At 30.0% G+C, this 19,088-nt stretch overlaps 2 protein-coding genes and 1 pseudogene across 2 annotated transcripts; 1 reads left to right on the top strand and 2 right to left on the bottom strand.

Moving 5' to 3' along the window:
• The first annotated feature begins 1,981 nt into the window (after nucleotides 1-1,981).
• LOC124824353 (kinesin-like protein NACK1) lies at nucleotides 1,982-7,493 on the top strand. The gene is made up of 15 exons (XM_047296782.2): nucleotides 1,982-2,117; nucleotides 2,672-2,912; nucleotides 3,036-3,122; nucleotides 3,217-3,317; nucleotides 3,495-3,611; nucleotides 4,022-4,103; nucleotides 4,189-4,256; nucleotides 4,371-4,430; nucleotides 4,506-4,630; nucleotides 4,762-4,960; nucleotides 5,044-5,154; nucleotides 5,237-5,329; nucleotides 5,410-6,357; nucleotides 6,544-6,872; nucleotides 6,999-7,493. Exons 2-15 carry the CDS (start codon nucleotides 2,675-2,677, stop codon nucleotides 7,324-7,326), a joined length of 2,886 nt encoding a protein of 961 aa, XP_047152738.1. The 5' UTR covers nucleotides 1,982-2,117; nucleotides 2,672-2,674; the 3' UTR covers nucleotides 7,327-7,493.
• Nucleotides 7,494-8,771: 1,278 nt separating this feature from the next.
• Nucleotides 8,772-9,444, bottom strand: LOC124824348 (non-specific lipid-transfer protein 2 pseudogene; annotated as a pseudogene).
• A 4,445-nt stretch (nucleotides 9,445-13,889) lies between these two features.
• Nucleotides 13,890-16,146, bottom strand: LOC124824349 (chlorophyllase-1-like). The gene is made up of 2 exons (XM_088114356.1): nucleotides 15,847-16,146; nucleotides 13,890-14,812 (listed from the first exon to the last, which is right to left on the bottom strand). Exons 1-2 carry the CDS (start codon nucleotides 16,120-16,122, stop codon nucleotides 14,126-14,128), a joined length of 963 nt encoding a protein of 320 aa, XP_087970482.1. The 5' UTR covers nucleotides 16,123-16,146; the 3' UTR covers nucleotides 13,890-14,125.
• Between the last annotated feature and the right edge of the window lie 2,942 nt (nucleotides 16,147-19,088).

Below are 19,088 nucleotides of genomic sequence, written 5' to 3'. Positions count from 1 at the left end.
AATAAGTGGTAATAGTGAAGTTTAACCTTCCCACTTTCTTTTAAGTTCCCATTGCATAAACTATAACATGAAAAAAAAAAACTTGACTATTTTGGAAGATTAAAATAATAATCTCAGTTAAGCATAATAATGTTTAGTTCTTATGTGACATGTTGTATCATCCTCAGAATAATTATACTTTTGTTAGTTACCAATAACTAAAACCTTTTATTCAAAGTAAAAAAATATAATTATTTAAATATTAAAATAAAATATCAAATGACAATTGCATATTTATCAACTAAATATTAAAAACTATATACAATTATATATAATTATAGTAAAAACTCATACTTATAATGATAACAAAAATAATGAAATTATAATTATTAAAATAAATATAAATAAATTTTACGATTTAATTATAGACAACTTTTATTTATTTCATAAGTGATTTTTATTTATTTAGTAAATTATTTTTATTTATTTAATTTTAAAAAATAATTAAATTTAAAAAACCAGTTTAATTTAAATAAAACAATAACTTACAGGATAAAAATAAAAAATAAATAAATATCAAAAAGAAAAATCTCTTTATATATATAAATATAGATTAAAATTTTATTATGTGTATATTCTTTGAAGAAAAACACAATAGTTATATTCTTATTATCTATGTAAGAATTTGTCAAAATTGAAAAAGATGAAGATATAATTTGGGAACTCTATTTTTAATTTAAAATAGAAAATTTTGAATTTAAATTTAATTTATAACACTCTATAATCATATTAATTATTCTCTGTCCCAGTTACATAATTATGCTTCAGTTTTTTTTTCTTTCTATTTTCAACCTGGGTTCCACATTTTCAAATAAAGTTTTTATTAGTTATTAATTGAAATACTGTCGTAATAATATAGTTAAATAATGTATTTTTAACCCTAATTGAAAAATAACACCAAAATCAATAATAAAATATATAATGGTATAATCTATATGACTTTTTTATAGTAAAATATAGTTATATAATTGTTAAAATTATATATTTTTTATATATTCATTACATATTGTTTACTAAGTTATATAAAATTCCACGATAAATTTTAAAAAACTTACAATTTTACAATTCATAATAAATTTTTTATAAATTAAAAATATACTAAGTTTGCAAGATTAAATTATTTATCTTAAAATAACACATAAATATATAATTTTTCAACAAATTATACAAATAATTTAGATAATAATAATTAAATAAATTTATAAAATATAAAATACATAATAAATTTATCCATTTATCATGCTTAATATTTTCAATAGCAATATTCCAAATTTTATTTTATCATGTTTGAATTTCATGAACACTCCAAAACTAAAAACCACATCTAATTTAAAATTTGTTAAAGTGTTTGATTATTTATCTTTAGAAGTAAGTTTAGTAGAAGGAAAGCAAAGCACCTCTTGTATTTAGTTGAAAATTGTATTTACAAATCTTATTATTAAAATACAAGTTTCTGTGCATACACCATTTTACTTAAACTTAATTTTAATCAAAGTTATCTTTTCAAAATCAGTATTATTTGAAATAAAGTTTATAAATATAAACACTTACCAATATCTTTGTAGATAAGTTTTAAGATAAAATTCTCCAAAATATTAAAAAGACTAAAATACAAAAATCAAAGAAAAACCCTTTATTCTTTTTGACATTTTTTGTCGGAAAAAAATTTTTAATTTGATAAAAGCAAGTAAAAAAATAAAACATCTCAGAAGCAAACAAAACAGAAAACGTTAGTTTTCAAAACAGGTCCCACTGCTTGAGTGTCCGTCAATGATTATTATCTGGCGAATGAAAACGTTGGAATAACTCAGAATTAAATTAATAACAATTAATTAAAACTATAGTGTAATAGATATTATTTAATTAAAAAAGAAAAGAAAACTAGCCGTTGGAAGAGTTCCCGAATTCAAATGAAATGGTGGCGTCGTGCACACACACCAATGCGCTATCTATCATTTGAATCATCACAATTGCCACACACAGCCATTGCTCTTCCAATTGAACTCAACTCTCACCAGCTTCGCTTTTCTCTCCTTCTTCTAAATCTGAGTTGAAGAAATTACTCAACTAGGGTTGATGTGAGTTTATGCTTGCGTTTCCTTTTATTTGGCGATTTCTTGTTGAACTCTCTGATGAGTTGATTTTGCATTTTCCATTTGAGGATTGGAATCTATTATTAATGTGCTTCTTTGTTTACTTGCTTACTTCCCTGTTTTACTCCTTTACTCAGTTTAATGCTTAAAATCAGTGGTTGATGTAATAAAATTTAAAACATGCAATGTAATCTTTCCCTTTTCTGTGTTTGGTGTATTAAAATTAAATTTCATTTCATCCTTTGCTAAACTTAATCTTTTCCCGTTAAAGTATTCTATAGTGAATCTATACAACTTCAGTCTCATTTTCTTTTTGTTAAAAAATCTTCAACTCAAATGTTCTTTAGGTGAAACTCTCTTGTTTGATATTTCTTTAGCACGATTCAAGTCACATTAGGAGAGATCTCATTTGATATAACATCAATTCAATGTTTGAAAATTGAACAAGAACTTATGAACTAACCCTGAATATGAACTGATCTATTAACTAAATTTTCCCTATTTTTGATTGTTGATGATTTTCTCACTACTTTTTGTAGAAAATGACTTTGAAAACCCCAGGAACACCAGTTTCGAAGATAGTTAGGACTCCGGTATCAACTCCAGGAGGGTCAAGAGCTAAGGAAGAGAAGATTGTGGTCACAGTAAGGTTAAGACCTTTGAACAAAAGGGAGCAATTAGCCAAAGATCAGGTGGCATGGGACTGCATCAATGATTATACTATTGTGTATAAACCACCTGCACAAGAACGGGCTGCCCAACCTATCTCATTTACTTTTGGTATCAAATGAAATTACTCACCTTGTTTTGCTATGATTAGTTATTAACAGTTTCTTTTATCCAATTCTTAATTTAATATCTTAAACTTTTTAATATTTGTTGACCTAGCTTTTTACCCTGCAGATAAAGTTTTTGGTCCTGCTTCAGTAACAGAAGCAGTATACGAAGAAGTAAAGAATGTGGCATTATCTGCACTAACAGGCATTAACGGTACTGCATTTCAGATGTTTGTTTTTTTCTGTCTAAACGTCCATTATCTGCTGGAGAATGAATTACATAACCATTGCATGCTTATTTTCTGCAGCTACAGTTTTTGCTTATGGACAAACTAGCAGTGGAAAAACATATACAATGAGAGGCATAACAGAGAGGGCTGTCAATGATATCTACAAACATATCTTGAACGTAAGTTTCTTCAAGGTTTCATTGTAGTTCACATTCTTTTCAGTTATAGAATTGAATTCTTGTTGCCATGAAGAGAATATTTTGTCTGAGTTTTAGTTTAATATATGTAATAAACTATTACAATTTTGAAGTTTGGTGAACTGCGTGACTAAGATATTTCAATTGGCATTATTACAGTCTCCTGAAAGGGATTTCACTATAAAAATATCTGGACTAGAGATATACAATGAGAATGTAAGGGACTTGTTAAATTCAGAATCTGGTCGCAGTTTGAAGCTTCTTGATGATCCTGAGGTAAGATTCCAATTTAGTGTTTTCTCTAATACTAGGAAGCTCACAATTTGGGGACTTCCTGATCATGAATTTTAAAATTTTCATATTTTAATATTCTGCCTTATCTTTGAAGATATTTTGAAGTTTTTTCTTTTCTTTTCTAATGAGAAAGCAATTCAGTAGCATGCTTTTTCATTTCTTTCCTTCTTAACGATATATTCTTCATGTAATGTAGAAAGGTACTATGGTTTAGAAACTCACAATTTGGGGACTTCCTGATCATGAATTTTAAAATTTTTATATTTTAATATTCTGCCTTATCTTTGAAGATATTTTGAAGTTTTTTCTTTTCTTTTCTAATGAGAAAGCAATTCAGTAGCATGCTTTTTCATTTCTTTCCTTCTTAACGATATATTCTTCATGTAATGTAGAAAGGTACTATGGTTGAGAAACTAGTGGAAGAGACAGTAAAAGATGACAAGCATTTGAGACATTTGATCTCCATTTGTGAAGGTAGGGAACTTCCATGCTTGTATGATGTTATATACCTGTTGCGCATTAAAACAATTTAGTTTATTAAAGTTCTTTTAATTGGCAGCTCAAAGGCAGGTTGGCGAAACTGCTCTAAATGATAACAGCTCGCGGTCTCACCAGATAATAAGATTGGTCAGTGACAGTAGTACAATTATTTGCTGAAATTCAGAAGATCATCCTATTTTCCTTTCCCTCTCGTAATTAATATGAATATCATATTTTTCTTCCTTTTGGTGTATATTGCAGACAATTCAAAGTACCCTTCGTGAAAATACAGATTGTGTGAAATCTTTTGTCGCAACCTTGGTAATTTGAGGTTTCCCGCTTACTTTTAATTGGATGAATTAGTTCTTGTTGAATAATTCATGTCTGTGATTGCAGAACTTTGTTGATCTTGCTGGAAGTGAGAGGGCTTCACAGACACATGCAGATGGCACTAGGCTGAAAGAAGGCTGCCATATTAACCTCAGCTTGATGACTCTTACAACTGTTATAAGGAAGCTCAGGTCAGAATCGACGCTGTTTTACAGAAGTGAATTTAGTTGTTATAATGGACAATATTGTCTAGTAGAGCTATTAGAATTGAGTACTACTTTCACCCTCTTCTAACTACTTGTATTCGTATCATCATATGCAGTGTTGGAAAAAGAAGTGGACATATACCTTATAGGAATTCAAAGCTTACACGTATATTGCAACATTCCCTTGGTGGGAATGCTCGCACTGCCATTATTTGTACTTTAAGTCCTGCACTGAGCCATGTGGAACAATCACGAAACACTCTCTTGTTTGCTACCCGGGCAAAGGAAGTAACAAATAGCGCCCAAGTTAACATGGTAACGATATGTTCAGTTACCTGATAATCATTTATTGGTTTTCCAAATAAGAAGACGCAAATTTGACAGTTTTCTATCAATAGGTTGTATCAGACAAACAACTTGTTAAACATTTACAAAAGGAAGTTGCAAGGCTGGAGGCAGTGTTGCGCACTCCCGATCCTTCAAATGAAAAGGATTGGAAAATTCAACAGGTAAATAGGAAAATGAAAACTGATCATTAGGAGGAACAAGTATCATAACATGTACTGAATATTGTTACCTGATTTTTTCCAGATGGAAATGGAAATTGAAGAGCTGAAACGCCAGAGAGATCTTGCACAAACTCAGGTGGATGAATTACGCAGAAAGCTTCAGGATGACCCAAAGGTATATTTCTCTTTTTTATCTACCCCTTTATCTTTGTAATGATTGATTTCAACTGACTTTAAGATCATTTTGCAATTCAGGTCTCCAACCCAGTTGAATCACCACATCTCCCAGTCAAGAAGTGCCTCTCATTCACCGGTGCACTATCATCTTTTAAACCAGATCCAGGATGTGAGAACGTAAGAAGATCAGCATTAAGACAGTCCTTGAGGCAGTCGTCTACTGCTCCTTTTACCCTTATGCATGAAATTCGCAAGCTTGAGCATCTCCAAGAGCAGCTAGGTGAAGAAGCCAATAGAGCCTTGGAAGTATTACAAAAGGAAGTGGCATGTCATAGATTAGGTAACCAAGATGCAGCTGAGACAATTGCAAAACTGCAAGCAGAAATAAGGGAAATGCGTTCTGTCAGGTCAACAACACCAAAGGAGGTTGAAGTTGGTTGCATGGTTTCTGTCAACAAGAGTGTCAGTGCTAATCTCAAGGAGGAGATTACCCGGCTTCATTCACAAGGCAGCACCATTGCAAATCTGGAACAGCAGCTTGAAAATGTTCAGAGGTCCATAGACAAGTTGGTGATGTCTCTCCCGAATAACTTTCAACATTCACCCAATGAAGCCTCCCCTAAGCATAAAAAGGAACACAGGAGGAAAAAGTTGCTTCCTTTGTCTTCAAGCAATGCTGCCAATCGCCAAAATTTCCTAAGATCTCCCTGCTCACCATTATCTATTACACAGCAAGTTTTGGAACCGGATGTTGAAAATAAAGCTCCCGAGAATGATGATATTATTTCAATTGATATGCCTGAGTCTGAGAAGGAGACTCCAACAAAGAGTGAAGAAGCTGGAGATGTTTCATCGAAGGAAAATACTCCCGTTTATCGACGTTCTAGTTCGGTTAACGTGAAGAAAATGCAGAAAATGTTTCAGAATGCAGCAGAGGAGAATGTAAGAAGTATAAGAGCATATGTGACAGAATTGAAAGAACGTGTGGCGAAACTGCAGTACCAAAAGCAGTTACTTGTTTGCCAGGTATGTTTTCTGGATGATAAAGTATCTTCCAATACATTGCATACTTTTCATTTTAATGAATTTCCAATAGCTTTAGACTCATGTTCTTTTATTTTGGATATTTGTAGATAAAAAATCTTCATACTTTGAAGCCATTGCACATTCTTCATTTTAATGTATTTGATGTTTTTTTATTTGGATATCAAGGTGCTTGAACTTGAAGCAAACGAAGCAAATGGTCACAACATAGACAACGAAGAATACCCATGTGAACAGGAGGAACCCCAGGTCCCGTGGCAGATAACATTTAAAGAGCAACGACAGCTGATCCTTGAATTATGGGATCTATGTTATGTCTCCATCATCCATAGGACCCAGTTCTATTTGTTATTCAAGGGAGATCCAGCTGATCAAATATACATGGAAGTAGAACTAAGGCGTTTGACATGGTTGCAACAACAACTAGCAGAACATGGGAATGCAAGCCCAGCTCCTCATGCTGGGGATGAACATACCACTATCTCATTGTCATCAAGGTTCTCATCAGTTTACTCATAATGAACATACATTATATGCAGTTTAAACTGTCTTTATATATGAACACTTACGCTAACCATTATGAATTAAAGTTTTTCAATGATATATATTTTTGTATTATGCAGTATGAGAGCTTTGAAACGAGAAAGGGAATTTCTGGCCAAGAGACTGACATCACGTTTGTCGTTGGAGGAGAGGGAAGTGTTATATATGAAATGGGATGTTCCTCTTGATGGGAAGCAGAAGAGGATGCAATTTATCTGCAAACTCTGGACTGATCCTCATGATCCTATCCATGTACAGGAGAGTGCTGAAATAGTTGCAAAGCTTGTGGGATTTCGAACAGGAGGGAACATGTCAAAGGAAATGTTTGAACTGAACTTCGTGCTTCCATCCGACAAGAGGCCATGGTTAATGGGCTGGAATCCCATTACAAACTTGCTTAATTTGTGATAGATTTCATGTTTGTATATTACGGTACCATTAAAAAAGTCTTGTAAATGCTAATTGATTTTGGCGCATTTCTCAATTCAAAATTATTGTTTTGGACTATGTTCTTTGTTCCAATAAACTGATCCATTCATTTGGATTCCCATCATATACAAGAAGCATGTTGTCAATGTGTGTACTTCGCTTACTTTTGTATTTTATGTATGGAATTGTACCTTTAGGTGACAGTCACACACATGATTCAGAGACCAACGCTGCAAGAAAGAGACAGGTTATGGGTTGATTCAGAGACTGAAACCAGTATGACCCACCAAGATTGGGCCCGATATTTTAAGCCTAAAGCCCAACTTCTCAAACCCAATTTATTTCGTAGGCTACTTCTAATTCATTCTAAAATGAATTTTCTGAAATCTATGTTGCATTAAGAAATTTCTATAACAGCTAACATGAGTTTTTTGTTCTAGGAAGTATTCCACATAATCTAAAATATTATCTTGACATGAGAAATATTTCACTTTTAAAATCAAATACGATAATGAAGATAAATATATATATGTTAATTATAAAGGTGAGATGATTTGACTTTTGACATTTTATTTTTAATTGAAAGAAGGCAGGCAAGGGAGAACCATGGTAATTCCAACTAGGTTAGTATTTCCTTCCACATTCTATCAGAAGAACACAAGAAAAGAAATATCATTATAACCAAAAAGAGGAACTACACAAAGATAATTTCCATCACCATATCTAGATTCCTGTTAGAGTCAAAAGTGAGAGAGGAAAGACTCTTGACATGTATACACATTACTGTAAATGGCAAATCTTCACCTAAAAATCTTGTGCAGATAGTTTAGACTAAAATATTAATGCTGATAGTGGCTATGTAATTTTAAAATAGCCATTAATTTTTATCATGTCTGATGAAAATTACTCACATATATATGTTGAGAAAGTTATCTATATATAATACTCATATATGATCTGCAGGTCTCTGATTTATATTTCACTAGCCTTTAAATAGCCTTTAACGTTCATACTGAGTATTATATATCAGTGTGTCATGTTAGTGGGCATATAAGCCAAAACTGTTTTCACTTTCGTGAATGACAAACCTTGATTGTCTATGTTTAATACATGATTAAGATTTTTTCTACGGGAACAATTCGCATGTACAGAAACTTTGTTTCCCAACTCAGATGAGAGTGCTAGATAGAGGAAGAGAAAATAATACAAGAGAATGTGACAAAAAGTGTTTGATATTATGGCATTTCGACAATCATGGATACTCATCATAGTTAAGGCAACTAATGGTGCAACCAAATAACATTTTTGTTATCTGTTTTCTCCATTTGTTTTTATGGCTTGGCATTTATGTTAAATTCTGTCATAATAAGCAATGTCAGTGACAAATTGAGTGAGAGAGAGAAAGTGAAAGGAGAGTTAAGAAGGACACATAATGAGATCATTCTTTGAATTATAAATACAGTCTTTTGCAACAGCTAACGTTACGTAAGATGAGACCACACCAAGGAACTGAAATGGAATGACATGAAAGCAAAGCATCACATATCCATTAGGACTAGTACATTTTTACTAACATGAAAACATAGAGACGTTAAACCACACCATATACGATGATACCACAAATATATATATATTTTCTTTCACTCTCTAGTCTCTTGCCAGAACACTTGGAGATCATGATGAAGATCATGCATAATCAGGCAGAGAAACCCTCTTCAGATTTAACACTTAGCACCTTGGGAAGGGAGTTCCACAAGTGCTAGCAACTTTCCTTGCATTAGGTGAGTCCACAAACCTCTTCAGATTGGGGTTCTTGAGGTATTGGCAAAGGCATGGTTTCTGTTCCTTGATCTTGGAGCAGCATAGGTTTGATGGAGGAGTTGAAGAGGTTATTGCACTCACACATGAACTCAGCTGTACTGGGCTGCATGTTACTGCCATTGACACTTGAACTTCAGCCACAAGCAGCACCACCAAAGTGCACAAAGCAATGTGTGCTGTCTTCATTTTCACCTCAATTAGGATGAAAAAGGGTTGTGTTTTGAGTGAGAATGAGAGAGGAATATGTGTTAATTGCTTCTGTGATGGTGCATTTTCGGTTGAGTTTAGTCCCTATTTATACTAAGAGCTTACCGAAAAGCTAAAGTAAAATAAGACTGAAGGAGAGTGAATAGCTAGGTTTGTCCCTTATTTCACCACTTTAAACTTTCCACTATTTAAAGGTAAAATTACTTCATTCCAGAGATTTATTAGCATCCAAATTACTGCTTAATGATTTCAGGTAACAGTAAATATTACTGTAAAATGTTACAAATCGCTTTTTAAATATTTAACGAAACTGAGTACTTTCGGATGTAATCTGCACAGTTTTTCTTCTTGTAGTTTATTGATGTTATAATTTTTCTTCTTCTTAGTGTCTGAAAGTCAAGATTATATGGCTATTTTATATCTTAGATGGTTTGGTCATATAGTTCAGGGTTGAAATTTTGCATGTTATAATTAACATTTTAGTACCTTTCGGTGGAACTTGGTGGTCAAACCGATTTAACAGATCAGACTGAAACTATAGCCAAATTGAGATGCAATTATTTCCTACTGTTAGTGGTGCAAAATTTCAATCTCTCAGAAAATTGGAGTAAAAGGACAGAATGAAAGAAAGAAAGATGATTCCAAAACATGTGGTGAAATTATTTTTCAGTCAAAAAGCTAGATTGCTGATTTCAGCCTAAAGGGAATTTCCAGTGGCATAGATAAAAGAAAATTAATGTCCAGTAATAAGTAATCATAAGAAAAGAAATTAATTCTCCCAAAATCAACATTTGTTTTAATCCTAAGTAAGTCCAGTGACATAGTCAAAAGTATTATTCATTTTCACGATTTTATCTACATTTTAGAAAATAAAAAAAGAAAAGAATATTTAAATTATGCTTAATCTTAATTGTTGAATTACACAAGACTATTGAATGTGACAGAACAATTTTATAAGTAATTAATTGAGACTTACTAATATATATATATATATATATATATATATATATATATATATATATATATATATATATATATATATATAAAAATAAAAGTGATAAGATTACTTCCAAACTAAAATAATTTAAGACAATAAATTTATAGTTTTTTTTTCTTATATGATATTTAATTTTCTATCTATTCAATGTAAGATTTAAACTTAGATTTCTTAACACATACTTAAATTACATATTACAACAGAAAAATGTTCTGTTGTTTTCACTTGTGTTTCCAAAATTTCTACTAGCATGCATGAATGTCTCTGACCCACCATTTCGGCCGTGGTACCTTTCGGTGATGTTGATGTGGTGAGTATTTGTTTACACCCATGTGTGCTTCTTTTATTATAAAGCCACATGCTCTCTTATGATGATCATAACACGCACTGGGAAATTAGTGACATGAACTTCACAATCAGTAGCCATCATGATAAAGGAGGGTGCTGCATAGTGCAATGGATTACAAGGAATAGAGTGCTGCCAATAGAGAGTAATCTCTGTGGTTTCATTGATGCAAAAGGGTTTGAATTTTGATCACTGTAAGATTAATCGGTGTGTTGTAAAAGGCAGTAATTAATAACCATTTCTTAATTGTCGTCTAATGGAAATGGGAAATCCCTCTGATCATAATGATTAAGACTCATCATATTCTTGTCAAGTGTTCAGTATTTTATTAGACATATCACTGTTACAAGATTTTACTATGAGAAATGGGAAAAAATAAGTGAGGATCATTAGATTTGCTATTTTGAATGTGAAATTGTCAATTGAAAAGTGAAAAACTACCTAGTGGAAGACATGTCATATTCAGATTAGAAGGTGCAGTTTTTGTTTTTGTAGACACCTAATCTTTTGAAAGTTCCATTTTTTGTTCAGATCTGCTGTAATGATCATTGATCTGTTGTGTGTGGAAGGCAAATTAAGCACATCCCACAAGATTTAAGAGAAGATTACTAGAAAAACACAACACTAATGAAAATAAACTAAAGAAAGATGTATGAGTTTGTTCATTTTAAATGGTAAATCTCAAGTGTAATTGACAAATGTTACTATTTCTGAATGCATTTGGTATGCTATGCATTTCTACAATCAACTTATCTGCAAATTGGTTCATAGTTTTACATTTGATTATGTTGGTTGTACACTATATATACTTTAAGCACGCCAAGCAATAATAATCATCAGCTCAGTTGTTGTTCAATAATTCATATGGGAAAAGCAAAAGAGAGATCAAATTGGCGTGAATTCACGCACATAATCATTGAATTTACTGGTTTATTTTGGTCCATTCTAAGTCAAAATTAAAGGGGGGTTGTATTTTTATTGAACAATTAAAGTGGCTGTGATGATGATGCAACGTGTGGGGCCTTAAAATTATGGTACCTTCAACTTTTAATCTTCATGCTGCTCAGATGATCATTGATGATTTATCATTGCTTACATCAGTCGATTTTGGCCTACAGAGTGCAGAACAACGATTAATGATAAGCTCACATATCAATCTGCACAAAAAGCTTATTTCACTATTGTATGAAGCACCAACACCACCATCCTACTTTACCTTTTCTCAAGATTCATGTTCCTTCTCTTTTCATTTCACTGCCTTCTTTATCTTTGGCGAGAAAATCAAGGCTAATTCTTCTGTACTTTACAAAGAATGACTGTTAGTTATTACCATAGATCTATCAGTAATCTTGCATCTTTACTCTTGTCTGAAGCATTTATTAATTTGTCATAAGATTTTGAGTGTAAATTTCACATTAAATATAATGAAAAAAATTGAACATTATACAAATGAATATAAATATATTAGTGTTACTTTTTATTATTAGTTTATGGTGAAACTGTTGTAGAATGAAGCGTGATAAACTTGTGAAAAAATTACCTCAGATAAGAATATTGGTTAAGAAAATACTAAGATAAAACAAGTGAGAACACTAATACAGAGAAGTACAGGTGTGACAATATTAAATTCAAAGGACTAATTAGGTTTCTATAATTATGTTCTTTTCCAGCAATAGTTAATAAACCTATTAAGAAAATCAAAGTCATAATTAAAAAAATAAATTTAAATATTGTTAAATAATCGATAAGGTGATTTTGTGGGCCAGGGAAATTTACTAGAAAAAAGAGAGCTAGTAATGTATGATGATGCATGGAAGAGGGATTAATTAGGCATGCTACTGAACCTGCTTTTCTAAATTAAGGAGTATCCCAAGATAATAAAATATTTCTCAATTCCATCCCCTCAAAATTCAAATGTTTATAACACACACATGTTCAAATGTTTACGAAATACTATATTAATATAAAAACTACTTTATACCACATTTCTATAGATCAAAAATTCAATATCAAATTAATGACGGTGATTAAGCCATTTATTATTTAAATTAATATTATCTCGAAATCAATAGTTAAATTAGACGGTCAATTCATCATGCGCAACTAATTTAAAATTTAAATAATTTATTTATCGATTCTCTGGTTAAATTATACTTTTTTTCGTATAATTATTTAAATTTATTGTTTTAAATGAGATCAAATTTTTCGATCAAATCCAAGTCTATCAAGTCGCATTGCAATTTTTATCTACTTTAATGAAAAAAAAAAGATAAGTAAAACTAAAAATCAATATGTATTTTTAAAATTGAAATCTATTATTAAATTTAAATTTAAATTTTAAATATATATAAACAGATATAAATTATGATACATATATATTTTAAAAGCTTAATATTTATTATAATTCTAAATATAATTATTATGTTATAGAATAGACAGAGGATAATACACCACCACCACCATTGTAACTGTTACCATCATCATTATTGCACCATTGTCATTGTACGTTCATTATCTGTTGCATAGGAAGAAGATTAGGAGAAAGAGCTCTTTCTGGAAAGAATTTTATTATAAAAAAAGCTTGTTTCTAAACATATTTCATGTGTTTTGAAAATTAATAGGTGCAATTAGAAATTATTAAGATGATGGGAAAAAATTCAGTTTATACAGAAGATCTTATTACCAGGCCCATTTTACAGGCATTTTAAGCCCATGTTTGTCCAGCCTATTTGGCATACTGGGCTTTGGCTTCTTCAAATGTGTACAATAGATAAAACAAGTTGTTGTCAAGGAGAAATTACTAGATAATCCTTTATGGTATCATTTACATTTTATTTTGACTAAGTAATATTTATTTAAATTTAAAATGAATAAATTAATAATATTAATTATACGACATTTAGAAATAAGTCAGATCACAATAAACAAACGATAATCCAAATATTACCTTATTAAACAAACTTAAAGTAGCTAAATCCTTCCTTATACGCATTGACTTCCTTAAAATCTTGAAATGTTTATCCAAACGCTGCTTTATTTCTTCTTCTGTCCTCTTATTACCAAAAGAAAACACTAAATACATTTCCTGACATAAAAATATCAGAAACACTTGTCAATATATTCACGAACGCAAGAAGTTAATAAAGTAATTTGAAATGCCTTATTTTTATGATCAAATGAAAGAGTAGTAATGTTTTTTACCATGTAACATTGCCAAGTATATATAAAATTCAAATTGTAAAGACACCTGCGAAAAGCGCGTTTCCAATAATATGTAAATGCGCTCAATTGTTACAAACGTGATTTAGGATAACTCCTTGAATAAGACAAACACTATCTATATATATATATATATATATATATATATTTCTGTTCGATGTGGGATCAAAGTCATGTAATCCTAACAACTATGATGATGGAATGTATACCATGTTGTCCAATTGAGTTGGAGCAAGGTTAGGATTCCCTAAAATAGCATCAAAATCCTTCCAGTGGTCATGTAATTGTGCCCTCAAGAAGGCCACAACCAAGCCTCCAATGGTTCTTCTCATCAAATCCCTAGGACCTGATCCATTCTTGCACGCACATTTTGACAATAATGTCCCAATTACTCCTGCTGTTTCATCGTCCAACATGTCCATGTGACCATACCTTGCCACCACGAAATTTGCACAAGGTGGTTTGCACTCCTTGAAAAACTCCTTATGGTTCATCCCATCAGGAGCACAAGGTGGAGTGCAACAATTACTCTTCTTTGGACCCAGCCCAGAACCAATCACAGCAACAGGCATGTTCAAATTGAAGGATCCTGGCACTCCCTTCAGAATATGAGGATTTGTTTCACAAGACTTAGATATTCCAGCCACAGGGTCTATGCCCACCAGTGCTGAAAATTTTAGCTTGCTTTTTGAATAACCAAGTGCAACACAAAATGCTGTCTTTCCACCCTTACTATGACCTGATGCTACCAATTTCTCCAAGTTGGCTTCAACCTTCTCTGGTAGCAAAGGTTGAAGCCCCTCAGCTAGCCAATCTGCAACTTTTCCTGCAGATTTTACTTCACTGGGTTCAAGCATTGGCAACCCTTTGCAAAACTAAGAAGGAATAAATGTAAAAACTGTTAGAGAAACCCAAAAGGAATAAAAAATTGTTCACCTCAAATTTCTCTTCTAGAGCTTCATATCTGATTGCTCTATCACACACAAAATTAATTAAAGTGATACGATATTAATAGGACTTGTCCAATTCATATAAAAAAATTAACTCATAATTTAAAATATTAAAACGATGAATTTATGATTTTTTTTAAATTAATTGACAAATTATTTTTATTATGCAATTTATTTAAAATATTATGATAGATCTGTATGAGATTTAATAAAATATAAAGATTTATTGGTTATTATAGAAAGTTATATAAAAAAATAAAATAAAATCAACTTGATGATATTAGTTTATAAAAAGAATTAGAATTCTATCTAAGGTTATAGGGTTCTTTGATGACTATCAAGAAAGGGTGAGAAAAAAGAAAGAAAGACAAAGTGATAAATTGAAAAAAAAAATTAGAAAATAATGATATTAAAAAACACATTATCATTGAATCTATAAACGATGAAAATTAGTATATTATTATATATGTTAATATGTGAGAAATTATGATTCTTAATATCCTAAAATAGTTTTCTAAAATAAATTAAAAACATAAAAAAATTACAAATTAATTTACATTTTTTATCTTAAGTGATCTTCAACTTTTTCATTTTATACTAGACTTAGATTTACATTTGAAAACTAACCATATCTATTAATTAATATAATTTCCAATTATTATAAACCAGATTATAAGTATTATACAGCATATATAAACATTCAAATTATATTTCTCACGAAAAAAAAACCATTACAAATTTATAGAAGATAAGAATATTAGTAGAGAAGTGTTTCTCATGTATATTTGTTTTTCATTCGATCCCTGACACCTTGTTTGAAATAAAAGTTAACAATAATTGGATCAATAAACATAACTTTCTTTTTTTGGTTTTGCTGTGAAACGAGATTGTATAGAAATATTAAAGGTGCAATGTATATAATGAAAAGAGAAAATAGAAAGCGTTGAGAGTAGATGTACCAGCTGAGGAGCTACAAGTATGAATCCATGTGAAACTATGTGAGTTAGGAGGTGAGAGTAGAAGGTATTGGGAATGAAAAAGCCATGGCAGAATAATATTACAGGGTATGCACCAGGCACAGTTGGTGTATATATCAGCAATGGTTTTGGAGGTGAGGAAGAGGAAGAAGAAGAAGCAGTGGATGCATCAACTTTCAATTGCTTCCATTGGATATCTCCTTTTTCAAAAACTTCTGTCGTTTCCATTGCTGGAACAGCTCCCTCAGCCATCATCATTTTTCTCACACCAAACACTTTGCTTCTAAGAATACTCAACTTCACTTCTATGTATGCATCTACCTAATATATATATATATATATATATATAGGATAATGATACTTTGACAACATTTTAACGTTTGTTATTCTGTTATTGGTCCAAAATTACTCCACAATCAATAATAATAATCATAAACACCAACATAGACCAATCACAGAATGACACATAGATAATGTTAAAATGTTGTCAAAGTATCATTATCCATATATATATATATATATATATATATATATATATATATATATATATATATATATATATATATATATATATATATATATAAATTCATCAAACAAACCATTGTCCTCTCATATGTTACTATTCTCTCTTATTTCATCCAATAAAATTATTTCTCTATTAAAATAAGGAAAAAGAAGAAGAGAAAAGGGTAAATTATAATCAATTCATTTCTTTTAATTTTTACTAAAAAGGAATGTTTTACTAATTTCATACTCCATTATAATATAAAAATAAAAGCTTACGTATATTGTAGAAATTATTCATCAACAAGATTAATGATTTAGCTTCATGAAATTCCAGTTTTAGATAAATTCAAAGTGAACATGCGAGTAATGTTTCTATTTTTTTAAGAGTATAGACTTTTATTTGTATTGGACTTATATGGTTGTTTAAGTTTTATAGTATCCTTGCATTGGAAAGAGGGTTTTCTTTTATTAAAGAGTAATTATATTTTAATTTATTATGATTTTTTGAATTAAGAAGTGAATTTTTCTTTTAAATTTCAAAAAAAATAAAAATTAACATGAATGTTTGCATTAATGTAAGCATGCAATCAAAATTTACGAGAAAAATATTATGGTGATAGTTAACTTTTGACTTTTATTAATAACAAATAATATAAATAATTTAATATTTTATTTTTGTATATTTATTTATATCTTTTATATAATTTACTTATATTTCGTTAAGGATAATTTTTATTATGGATTTCGGATGATTTTCATATTTTTTATTCATTTAATTTTTTTTATAAATGTTTATATGGTAATAAACGATTAATGAATTTTGAAATATAAACATAAGTTATTAACCTTTGCATAAGAGTATAACTCTGATTTTAGGTTTTTACTACGTTTTAGGTCAGCTTGTATATATGTTGAATATTATCTGGCTTTTCCATTAATAGAATTACATGTTTTTATAATTTTTAAACTAGTTATAAATGGCCCATTAATTTAAAGTAGGATCAGACCAGATAAAGAAAATATATTTTGGACCAGTTTTGGCAACCTTATCCTTTTGATTTAATGGCATTACACAATTATTGAAAAGACGTATAATGTGGACAGTTCAAACAGTTTGATATAATGAAGTTTTATTTTCTTAAATATTTTTCTCCTAAAGTATTAGTTCAAACAGCTTAATGGCTTGTCAAGATTGAACTTGTGAGAGAAAATTTATTTTACCTTTCGAAATTTAAAGATTTTGATATTATTACTGAGAAATTATTTCTCGTTTTCTCATCTTAAATATATAGTATTTAATTATTAGTCTAAAAAAAATAAAGCCGTATAATTATCTGCTAAAATGTCAACCATCCTATTTATATCATGAGTATAAAATGTATTGAAAGTTTCGTTATCTAAAGTTTAAAAATTTAACCAGTTAGAACCACTTGCAATAATTGGTTCAAAATTTCCCAATGGTGTTAAACACTAGTGACTTATTTAGTAAAGTTTTTAAGATGATGTTATGTGGAAGAGAAGAGATATTTAAAGGTTTTCACATAAGTGGATAGATATTCTTATTCACAGGAATAAATAAATTTTAAATTCATTATAATGAATGGATAATTATTTTAAATGCACACTATTTGTACCATAATGATATTATATTTTGAAACAATTTTTTGTAAGTTAAAACAAATGTAATTATTCCATGTCTTATTTAAAATCGACTTTTAAAATAAGTGGGTTATTCATTTTATAGGTAAATCAAAGTGAGAAGTAGGTCTAGTTATAGTATAAGAAAAAAATATTAAAAAATTTATTTTAATACTCATTTTATTTTGTTGATAAGTATTCTAAAAATTAGTTTTTAAGGAATTTAACATTTTTAAATTTTTTTCATTTATATTTATTTTATTGTCATATATGCATGAAAATTATTTTATTTTTTTATACATTTATTTTAGTTTTTATTTTTTTTATTTATATTTACTACAAAAAATTTTGAAATATCGATGAAATTTTATAGACAGAAATATATTAGTTGGTAATACATATTTCACTTATTGACGAAAAATTCATTGGTAAAAAGAGTGAGAATTTTTCGCTCATTTTTTCATTTATCAGTTGATTTTGTCGGTAAAATTCGTCGATAATGTAAATTTCACTTATCAACAAAAAAATTCGTTGATAAAATCTATCGGTAAAACAAACGAGAATTTTTTTCGCCTATTTTTCCTCTCTGTCTGCGAGACAATGTTTATATATTATCTCTCTCGCATTTCTTTCTCATTTGCACATGGAGCTTCTTCTTCTCCTACTTCTCCATCTTTTATTCTATCTTTTTCTTCTTTTCCACTTCATTGTAGCTACAAATTAAGACTATTTCCAACTTCGTTCAATAAGGTTACCGCTTTATTCAATCAAGGCGCCTCCATCTTGGTTTAGCCAAACTGACTCTATTCTTTCAAACCATACACTACCATCACCACACACTGCCACAACCGCACCCTTTGCTATAACTTCGGCTAACACCAAAGTTTATCACTACCTTTAATGTGTTCTTTTGTATTGGTAAAAATAAAAAAAATGAAGAAAGAGAGTGAAAGAAGAAGGAGAGCGGAAGGAGAAGATTAACCATATTGCGATATTTACTGATAGATTTACTGACGAATTTTCGGTCTGTAATTTTCAATAGATTTACCAACGAAATTTACGTCAATAATTACCATGAA

Source organism: Vigna umbellata, chromosome 4 (assembly GCF_029865625.1).
Source record: "Vigna umbellata cultivar VRB3 chromosome 4, Vumbellata_1.0, whole genome shotgun sequence".
NCBI lineage: Eukaryota > Viridiplantae > Streptophyta > Magnoliopsida > Fabales > Fabaceae > Vigna > Vigna umbellata.
The sequence above is the reverse complement of the archived record's forward strand: the minus strand, read 5'-3'. Positions and strand labels throughout refer to the sequence as shown.

Excerpts from the sequence above, each read along its gene's own strand:
- LOC124824353 (XM_047296782.2), top strand. The coding sequence starts at position 2,675 with ATGACTTTGAAAACCCCAGGAACACCAGTTTCGAAGATAGTTAGGACT. Across the intron at positions 4,431-4,505 it reads AATCTTTTGTCGCAACCTTG|AACTTTGTTGATCTTGCTGG; the intron begins GTAATTTGAGGT and ends CTGTGATTGCAG. Across the intron at positions 4,631-4,761 it reads ACTGTTATAAGGAAGCTCAG|TGTTGGAAAAAGAAGTGGAC; the intron begins GTCAGAATCGAC and ends CATCATATGCAG.
- LOC124824349 (XM_088114356.1), bottom strand. The coding sequence starts at position 16,122 with ATGATGATGGCTGAGGGAGCTGTTCCAGCAATGGAAACGACAGAAGTT. Across the intron at positions 14,813-15,846 it reads TACTTGTAGCTCCTCAGCTG|TTTTGCAAAGGGTTGCCAAT; the intron begins GTACATCTACTC and ends ATTCCTTCTTAG.